Here is a 10,188-nt window from a genome sequence, read left to right as displayed (position 1 = left end):
ACTCTTTCCTGTCAACTGCATAACCTGATTTTAAGAGACATGTGCAACTTCCAAAATTAATTTTTATGGAGGCACTTTACACTTCATAAGCCTGTAGGGCTTCAATAAAATATATTTTTAAAAATTCTTTGAAAGCAAACAAACAAAACAAAACAAAACCTAGAACAGTGCTTCTCTTCCATACTATTTCAATTATATAGAAAGTGACATAGGAGTAATGTCACTTGATAACACTAATGCTTTTCCACAGGGATATAAAATGTCCATTTTTATATATTATAAAATACTGTCCAATTTTACGTGGCAAAAAAAAAAAATAAAAAAAAAATCTCTCTATACAGATTTCATCAAATCCAAAAAGCAATTAGCCAATTGTGTTTACATGAGGCAAGCTTCCTATTTCTGTACTACCTAGTAGAGAAAACAGTCTGTTAATAATTTTTTTCTTAATACAAAATTTTACACTGCAGAGGAACTGTTCTGCCTTGCTTATGACAGTGAAACATTCCTCACTTCTACTTACTCATTTCAAAAAGGCTATTTTAGCTGAGGATTATGAATTTATCTATTTGAATATAAAGCAAGATCCTTTAGTTATCTGCATAAAATTAACCTGAAAGCTGCTCAGTGCTGCATATGTAAGATGAATACCAAATGATGCATTTTTCTTCAGTTAATGCAGGGGTGAAACTCATTTGGCCCCACAGGCCAGATGACTGACATGAGGCCTGTCTGTGGGCCGGATTGGACCCATAGACTGGTCCTGTGTGCTGGATCCAGTGCTACACGCAGCAGCTACTCCAAGACATGCTGTTGGATCCGGCATGCTTGAATGGGTGCCATATGCAACAAGGTGACTGGAATGAGTAATGCATGTAAGGTCATCTGGTACATCCCATGTGCATGTTGCTTGTGGGTCAACTCTGAGACCTACAGGCAGCACCAGGGGCCAGATGAAAGGGCTCCATGGGGTGGATCCAGCCCACACACCATACCTTTAACACCCATGAGTTAATGAGTTGTATGTTTTAAAAGCTCCATCTCCGCATTTTGATGCATTCCCACACTTCCAATCCACCCTCTATCTATAAGCATTTACAGATGCACACACTTTTTACATATGTGACTAGTCCCATTAACTGAGAAGACACGAGCACATTAAGTGCACCCATAGCTGTTGGCAGCATCAGATCATGTATCAAAAACTAGTATAAATAGCTCAAGCAAAAGCATGCAAAAATAAGATACAAGAGAAAAGGTTACCTTACCTGATCATCATTTTCATCTGAAAAGGTTATTGATGTAAGTTTGTAACTATTTTTCAATAAAAACTCGTTGACTAGGAAGTTTAGAGCTCTTTTTTCAAGAGGTTTGATTGGCTCCTGGGAAAAAAGAAAAACAAGAACTAAGTCTTAAACTCATCTTCACTGCAATTACTGTGACAGCTGCATGTTAATTGAAGTTACTGGGTCAATCACTGTCTGCCACCTACCTGAATTTCAGGACTTGATTTATAATTTTTTCGTTCCTGCAATGGAACTTCGTTTTCTGTTTTAAAAAAAAGGAAAAAGAAAAGAAAAAAAAAAAAAAAAAAAAGAGGTAATACAATTTATTTTATTTAACATGGAAAGAGCACAGCTACTTCTACATTGTCAAAGCAGAAATACTAAGAAAAAGTTTTATGTACACCACCTGCAGCCTGAGTCAGGTTGGCTCGGAGGGCCTGAATGGTCTCCTTGGCTTTCCGTAGTTCAAACTCCAGGACTGGACAGGGATTTGGATTAAACACACACAGGCATCCAACCAAGGAAAGGGAAACAAAAATAAAATATAAAAAGCAAGGATGGGTGTGAAAAAAAATATACAGTTTGTATTAAACAGAAAGCATGCTGTCTTATGGAATTCATGAACACATGCAGCAGAGTTGGCCTGAAAGCAAACTGGTGAACATTTTCCATAATTATATTATTCTAGAGTTAACCAAAGAAGAATTTCAAGCGGTCTGACAAGGAATGACTATAAATTATTGGATTATGTTTCTTTATTTTGCATTATGTTGAAGAAAGACTGAAATCTCTTCCCCTCTACTCCACCCTCAAATCTTGAAGTCCAAATATGCTCTGATCTTTTGGCCAAAACCAAATGGAGAGGCATAAACATAACGAGATTAACTACAGATTTAATGGAAGAAATCTGTACATGGCAAAACTGAAACCATTTAGAATGGCCTGGAATTACCAGACATTAAAGGTATGTAATGATTTTTATTTTAATAAAGAAGTTAGACACCCCTGATTTAAAGCAGGAAATTAAAAGTGCCTAACTTACCTGGACCAGCAGACCAGATTGTGCCCAGATCCTGGCCAGAATATACTGAGAAATGCACAGCTAAACCACATCTAATTACAGTGCTCAAAGGAAGTTTGTAGCATAATGCCTGGCTTTCTTTCTTTAGTCTTAATAAATATTTCCAGTGGAAGTGTTACCCTATGCTACATGGCTAAACACCTAGGGATCAATTGGACTTGATTTCAAACAAGAGATTCAAAGATAATATTTAGCTGTTCAGTCTCTACTATGAAATGTTGTAATGCTGCAACAACATTAACTCTAAGCAGTATTTGAATCAAGACACCTTTCCGTTGCCTTGGAAGTCATGAGCTCGAAGTCAGCACTGAGTAGGTTGGTGCCAGTTTAATATAAACTTTGAACTTTCTTGAAGTTGGTAAATTATTTCTTTCCAGTCATACTTAGAATGTCTGAGAAAACCTATTTTAGGGAACTTCCATTATATTCTTTTACCTTAGTGATTCAGCACGGCCAGGTACAGAGTTCATTGTGCATTAGTCTGAATAAAAGGCAGTCACATTTGGAAAACTAAAAATTATTATTATTTTTTATTTAGGAGAAACCAGCCCAGTATTTAACTAGAAATGACAAAACAACTATATACTTAGTGCCCGCTAAACAACTCCAGTTTAAATCTGTTTAAAGCTCATTTAAATTTGAATGTTCATGCACGGGTGGATCTAGGATTTAATGAAGGTGGGGTGTTGCATATTGGGTTGGGGGCTAGATCAGGGAGCAGGTGCAGGAAGGGGAGCCTTTCCCGTTGCCACTGTCCCCAGCTGACCTGGGCATAGGTTGGGGGGGGCGGGGGGCAGGAGAGGTGGGAAGAGGCATGGTAAAGAGGTATTCCTCTCACCTCATATGATTTGATGGGCACAAGGGTGGCTGCAGAGAGCAGCTGTGTGGGGTGCTACCCGCTGATGGGAACAGCAGTAGCAATGGGCAGGTTCCTCCTTCCTATGTCTGCTTCCTGCTCATCCATGCCCTTCCCCCGCCACACTGGCTGGGAGTAGACAGTGGAAGAAGGAACTGTCCCCTCACTGCCACAGTCCCTGTCCAAGCCTGGCAACCCATGCAGCTGCTCCCTGCACCTCTCAGTTGCAGCAGGGGAAAAGTGGCTCTGGAGTTTCCCTTGTACCCATATCAACTGGTGACAATAGCAGAAGCAGGAAGGTTCCTCCTTCTAGCACCTGTTCCTGGCCAGCGAGGGACATGATAGGAGAGTGGCAGGGAGAGGAAACCTTCCCCCCTCCCCACCCCCATGGTTGTAGTGCCCTGCTGAGCCCAACATACTGCAAAGCTGTAGCCTGTGGCTGCAGATAAACAGGAGGAGTGGTTCCTGGGCTCAGCTGAGGGCAGAGGTGGCAGCTGACAAGTTCCCCCTGCGCGCGGGGCGGGGGAAAGAAGAGTTGTGTGCGCATGCAACTGCCCCCCCCCACCAGATTTCCCACCTGTGTTTATAGGAAGCTTACAATGCTGCAGATACTTGTGATAAGCAAACAAATAGCTGTTCCACATAATCACTAATTAGAAACATTTTGGGGGATTTTTAAAATGATAGTGCGCTACAGAAATCAAGATTCTCATTTAATTGGTGTTTATGTGCAGGATAGTATTCAGCTCTGGGAAAACAACTCTCAGATTGAACTTCCTTGCAGAACTTTTATTAATGAAAACACTACTCTAAGAGGGCATGGAAAAAAGATTCACTCAGTTTGCATTTATTCCGTCAAAACTGAAAGAGTAACTACAGTACACCACATTTAGTACATGGAAGTAAACTTGTTTGATGCACAGAATTTTACTGCAGCAATACAGAAGCACAACTGAAGATCTGATGATAAAGTATGTAAAAAAGATCTCTCTAGTAGTCAGCAATGTTGATCTGCAAATATTTCTGTGCAACAAAGTTTGAAAACGGTATGGTATGTGAAGTAACTAATCACTTAAGTACTTGCATAAGCATGAATTCGAAAGTTACAGATCAGGATTCTAAATAGTACACTTTATTTATTCATCTTCAGAAACTTTAAAAATATTTACAAAATAAATGGAGCTCAGATTAAAATACTCAAATGTGAACACTTACTTTTGTCAAAAGAATTATTTAAAAATATTGAAAAATATAAAAATTAATGTACAGAACAATTGCAGATCAGGATTGCCCTGCACCAGAATGATATAAATAAATGTTAAAAACTAAAAGAAAACTGTTAAAAAAAACCAAAAAGAAAAAACACAAACTGGAGAAAAATCAGGAATCTCAACAAGGAGAATTGAAGCGGAAATAGGAGACGTATGACCAAAGGCATAGAAAGCCAAAAAACTCATATTGGACAAACCCATGTCAGACGGCAAGAATTAATTTTCATTCAACTGCTTTGGTGCAGAAAGACCATTTTGACTGTACCTGTTTGTTCCTCTCAAAACGGGTTACTCTGCTGCATGTTTCTCTTTAAACAGTGTAAGACTGAACACTACAAATATCTGAGAAGCATTACTTATTTTACAGTATATGATAGGCCATGGACAGACATTATGTTTGTAGTACCACAAGTGCCACAGCACTCTGGAGCACTGCCAAATGGAGAACTAGTCTCGGTCCCACACTTGCTGACAGCCTGGTTTTTTGGAGGGGGGTGAGGGGAGCAGGCAGGCTGTGCTTTCCTGAAGCTGTACTCAATGACTCCCTTTTCTTCCTCTCCCCTCACAGAAGATTGTGGGATGCTAGGGGACCAAACAATCCCTACAGCGGACTGTACACAGGTTACATGCAATACTACAAAAATACAACGCTACAGAGAAGTTCTTGCTTCATCCAGAAACATTTCTGTAGCACTTCTACCACTTTTGTAGTGAATGAACATCTGTAGCATTTCAAGGGCATATTCATGCTACAAATATAGCGTCTATCTATGGCTATAATGGCCACAAAACAGCATTGTTACAGTTAGAAACAGTAAGTAATGAAATCACAAACCTAACTCTATTATTTCAATTTCCATCAGGCTGACAAAATTATAGTTTTCAGCAATCCAGAGACATCGTTCAAGCCACAAATTCAGTTTTACTTTAAAAAGTACGTTTGCTTTTATTTATGCGTAAGGTCTTATAAGCCATTAGTCCAGAATATGTAAGACGGCTTTAAAAAGAACATTTGATTTAAGAGAGAATTACACTTATTTCAGCAGTTGCTTATTTCTACAGAATTGTAAGTAGCAGGGCTGGAAGGGACCTCCAGAGGTCATCTAGTCCAGGGGTTCCCAACCTTTTTATGCTGCGGACCGGCAAACCGCAGATCAGCAGTGGGCATACTGTGGGCTAGCAGCCAACCCTTTTTTATACCCAGTATAAAGAAGGGTTGCCTGCCGGTCCACAGAATGCGAGTCATTTCTGGACTTCCAGTCTGGCAGCCAAACTCCCTGTGGAGTGGGGTTTGGGAACCCCTGATCTAGTTCAACCTTGTCTGAGACAGGATCATCTCTATCCAAACCTTTCCATAAGAATCCTTGCCCAACCAATTACTAAACTCTACAAATTAATACTGTTGTACAGCTAGAAGACATAGCACCTTAACCTGCCAGAGGTAAAGCGGGGAGGGGGGGCGGCGGGAGTCTTGGTCAGTGTCCTACTGCTGCAGCAGTTGCTTAAATGCATTCAAGAGACACAAGAAAGACTGCCATTCCCCTCCTCCTCCAGAAGGAAGGCAACAGAGGAAGGCAAAAGAGCCTCACAGTCGATACCAATTCCAAATGTTTTGTTGTTGAATCTTTGCCATACTACACTGTTCAGCATTAAAAGTTTGCTGATGGTTACATCTCTATCTCAGGAGAAATTTATTCAATAGAAAAAAAAAAAAAAAAGCCAAGCAGCCTCATTTCTGGGTGAGAACCACTGGCAAATATGACAGTTTTTTATTTAAATAGTGACCTATTGCCTATATCGTATTATCAAGGCAGCTGATGAACACTGGAAACACCCTACCAATGAACTGAAGGAGCCTATTAGATCAGTGGTGCTCAAAACTTCTGGTTTCGTGGGCTGGCTAAGTGGCACGAGGCCAGTCTGTGGGCTGGATTCCTATCTGACTGTGGAGGCTCCCCACAGGTCTGCACATTCAGGCTGCGGGGAGTGGTGGCGGTATTAACTGTTGCAGCTCTGGAAGCAGCAACAATTAATGCTCCCACTGCTTCCCTGCTGCTCAATTTCTGGATCCATGGGGAGCCCTACAGGCTAGATGTTGAGCACTACTGCACTAGGTGCATAGTGCCATGTTGGACAGAGCTCCTAACAGAAGTAAGCCCATCCTGGGAGGAAACAACCAACAGCTGGGGCTGAGAGAGAGCAATCTATGGAAGTCTACTAGTTTGGTAGGGTTGGGGTGGGACTTGCTAAACATGCTGGAGTCAAGTTTCCTCTGAACTCTGTCAAGGAAGCAGAGGGTCAGGTGCTAGAGGCCAGAAGTTGGCTAGTCTTCTTGCAGAAGAGAATTGCTCACTATGCAATTCTAATTCACTAATTCAATGGTTTCCGTCTGGGCCAAGAAAATATAATTCATGAAATGTAAATGCTCAAACTGGCTTGGTGACCGCTTCTTGGAGAAGCGCCAAACCAGAAAAAACACATGCTTCTTATTAGTACATATTCCATTCAATTACATCAGTGCAATTTCACACTTGTGAAACAGTTTCAGCCTTTTCCTGCAACACTTATATAACAATGTAAAGGGAGTTATTAAGTACTTCAATACCTTTTATACATTGTGAAACCATTACTGGCATTCTGGACTTTCCAGAAGAGAACACTATCCAAACCACTTTTCTTTTTAAAAGAAGAAAGTGATTTTAGATGTTATCATGTATATATGTCCAACTGTCCTTCCAATCAAAGACACTATTACACAGTTTTTTTCCTTGACTGCCAGATTCATGAACTGCTCCTTGTACATCAAAAGTAACAAAAAAAGATCTCCAGGCTAAATTATACCTTCAAAATAAATTCCCCGATTACCTTCAGTGCGTTTGCACATACCTTATTTACCCAAATCCAAGATGACTGAATTTAAGATGATCCCCGCCAATAATTCGATCCTATACACAGAATACTTATAACTTTGTTACAATTTTCCATGTATAGAATCTAATTATTGGAGAGCTGCCTTAAATTTGTTTCTTCACACCACTGCAGCATGGAAAGCAGTGGCAGGGGGTGAGGGGGCAGGTGGTGGAGCTTGATCCCTGCTTTTGGCTGCCCCACACCTTGCCCCCTGGTGTCTGTCTTTCCCCACCACTTGCCCCCCTGTGCCTTTGGTCCCCCTCCCCGCCAAACATACTCAATGCCCCAGGCTGCAGAAGAGATGGAGCCTGTTGGAGTGAAGGTAAGTGGTGGGGGCATGGGGGCAGGGGCAGAGGCTGTGGGACAGTGGAAAACAGACAGGGAATAGAAGGGGGACCTGAGGCTGTGGAGGGGGGGAGGGTGAAAAGAAGGCAGGCACGAAGGGAGCCAGGTAGTAGTTGGTTTGGGACCAAAGCCACAGCAGCTGCCTGCTCACCTGCTGTCTCGTATTTGGATCCAAGACAAGGGGCTTCCCCCCCATGTTAAATGGGGAAAAAAACCTTGTCTTGGGTTTTGAGTAAATACAGTATGTAACCAGAAGAAACAAAAATTTCTTTTTGAAAATTAGGCACAAGTACTATTCAAACCCTGCTTTTTCTTCTTCTTTCCTGTGGTGCAAATGCCAGCAAAGGATGCCGGGTAACCGTGGCATTATTAGAAGCACTACAGGAGATGGCAACACCTGAGGACAGCAAATGTAACTAAAATGAGCTAGACAAGAACGGTATAGCAGCTTGCCACAGGACAAACTGGAGAGCAGCACGATCAGCTTGTGAAACCAGGGACAAGTGAATAGGAAGATTTGAGTTGCCCAGTAAATAAGTAATCAAGATATGACATTGAAATAGTAGTAAGAGAATCAGTCAACAAGAGAGGAGCAATGCACTCAGAAAGACCTAGGCAGCAAGAGAAACAGGCCTTCAGGTCCAGCCCTTAGGGGAAGGTTTGCTTTGAAGAAACCAGGTGGGCAGAGAACTGCTTGGCAGATGGCTTTTGAGCTTGAGCCAAGTACATGAAGAGAGAAAACCTAAGCTATTTTGAAGACAGGCAGTTCAGACACATTGCAGAGTTGCCAACTATTTTCTTGCAAGTATTATATTACTTATAACTCCATTTCCTGGAATTATGTGATTACATAATACCAGCGTAACCCTGCTTATGTTATGCATATTTAGCTATGGTTATACTTTGTTATGGTAACTTTGTGTATTGGTGGTAAGGACCAGCAGGGCCCCTTGTAGTGGGCCTCCCTACTTAGCCCCTGTCATTGTTGGCTGGCATGGGTGGTAAAGCCTCTGGGTGGCAGCCCTGGGCAAGTCTCCTTTTCCAACCGACTGGCCTAGGTTGTAGCTTCCCTGGGTTGGTTTGCCAGTGACTGAGAGACTTAATGGTGTTTCAGTTAAAGTTTAATAGATAGATTCTTCTTTAAGGTTGTCAGCCTCTTCCCCGTAATAAACCTGGTTTTAATTTAAGGTTGCTTGCTGTTCATATTTATTTTCCCAGGTTACTAGGCACTTGAGTCAGACACAGAAATTGTGTTGAACGCCTACATTTGAACCTGGTCCTTGTTGTTGCCATTCAGTGCCATTAAAGAGACTTCTAGACATCAAGGCTCCTGAAAACAGTTTGAACATCTCAAGACTCAAGCTAGAAGACAAATGAAACTCGACATTTAACAACTGTTTCTGGGATCTGACTCGTGATGATAATAAAGCACTGAACCAAGTGGGGATTACTGGAAAAGTTGATGCCCAACTCCAAGCTACGTGTTTTCATCATGACCATGATCTCCAGCAGATAATTCAAACACACTACCAGCCAAGGAAAAAAAAGAAGAGTACAAACTCTGAAGAATGAAGTCTCCATAAGGGTCAGTGCTAGCACCAATACTTTTCAATGAATACACCTCAGACTTTCCACATAAAACATCTAAGCCAGGGGTCAGCAACATTTTCAGGCAGTGCCAAAAACACCTGCAACCTCGACTTGTAAGATGTTAGCGCGCCAGGGGCAGATGGTGGGGGAGGCACAAGGGGCCTAATCACTGTTGTGGCAGTGCAGCCCCAGTCCCCTACCTCGGCATCTACCCTGAGGCATGTGTGCCAAGCAAAATGCTTTCGCTAGGAAATCTGGTCATCTCACCTGACGGTAAAGCTGGCATATTCAACAATTTCTTTGCCTCCGTACTTCTGAGGAGGGACCTGGATATCTCCCCCACTGGCCTCCCCAAAGGCCCTGTGGGTGGCACACCCAGGCCTAGGGTTAATGAGAACCTTGTCAGGGAACTTCTGGAGGGACTAGATGTATTTAAATCCGCAGGTCCTGATGATCTCCACCCCAGAGCGCTGAAGGAACTAGCAGGGGTCATTGCGGGACCTCTGGCACAGCTCTACGAGCATGCACGGCGCTCGGGCAATGTGCCGGAGGACTGGAAAAGGGCCAATGTGGTCCCCATCTTCAAAAAAGGGAGGAAGGAGGACCCAGGAAACTATAGGCCTGTGAGTCTTACCTCAGTCCTGGTGAAGCTTTTCAAAAGAATAATCCTGGCATATGTCCAGGAAGGGCCAGCAGGGGAGGTTATGCTCAGGGGCAACCAGCATGGGTTCATTAGGGGCAGGTCTTGTCAAAACAACCTGGTGGCCTTCTATGACCAGCCCACCAAGTCCTTGGATGCAAGTGTCACGGTGGATATAGTCTTTCTGGACTTCAGGAAGGCCTTCGACA

The 10,188-nt window shown here is 42.5% G+C and overlaps 1 protein-coding gene across 8 annotated transcripts in view; it reads right to left on the bottom strand.

The window, feature by feature from the left end:
- Positions 1 to 10,188, bottom strand: part of RELCH (RAB11 binding and LisH domain, coiled-coil and HEAT repeat containing) — a 132,223-nt gene that overhangs the window by 88,590 nt on the left and 33,445 nt on the right. For all 8 annotated transcript variants that reach the window (XR_003095432.1, XR_003095433.1, XM_025211010.1 and 5 more), the window contains exons 3-5: positions 1,693 to 1,764; positions 1,493 to 1,548; positions 1,269 to 1,382 (exon numbers count right to left, since the gene is read on the bottom strand). Coding sequence is in view for 6 of the 8 variants with exons in the window: in XM_025211010.1 (XP_025066795.1) it covers positions 1,269 to 1,382; positions 1,493 to 1,548; positions 1,693 to 1,764 (242 nt within the window). In the remaining 2 variants the exon portion in view is untranslated. The remainder of the gene's footprint in view (positions 1 to 1,268; positions 1,383 to 1,492; positions 1,549 to 1,692; positions 1,765 to 10,188) is intronic.

Source organism: Alligator sinensis, unplaced genomic scaffold, assembly GCF_000455745.1.
Source record: "Alligator sinensis unplaced genomic scaffold, ASM45574v1 scaffold514_1, whole genome shotgun sequence".
Lineage (NCBI taxonomy): Eukaryota > Metazoa > Chordata > Crocodylia > Alligatoridae > Alligator > Alligator sinensis.
The sequence above is the reverse complement of the archived record's forward strand: the minus strand, read 5'-3'. Positions and strand labels throughout refer to the sequence as shown.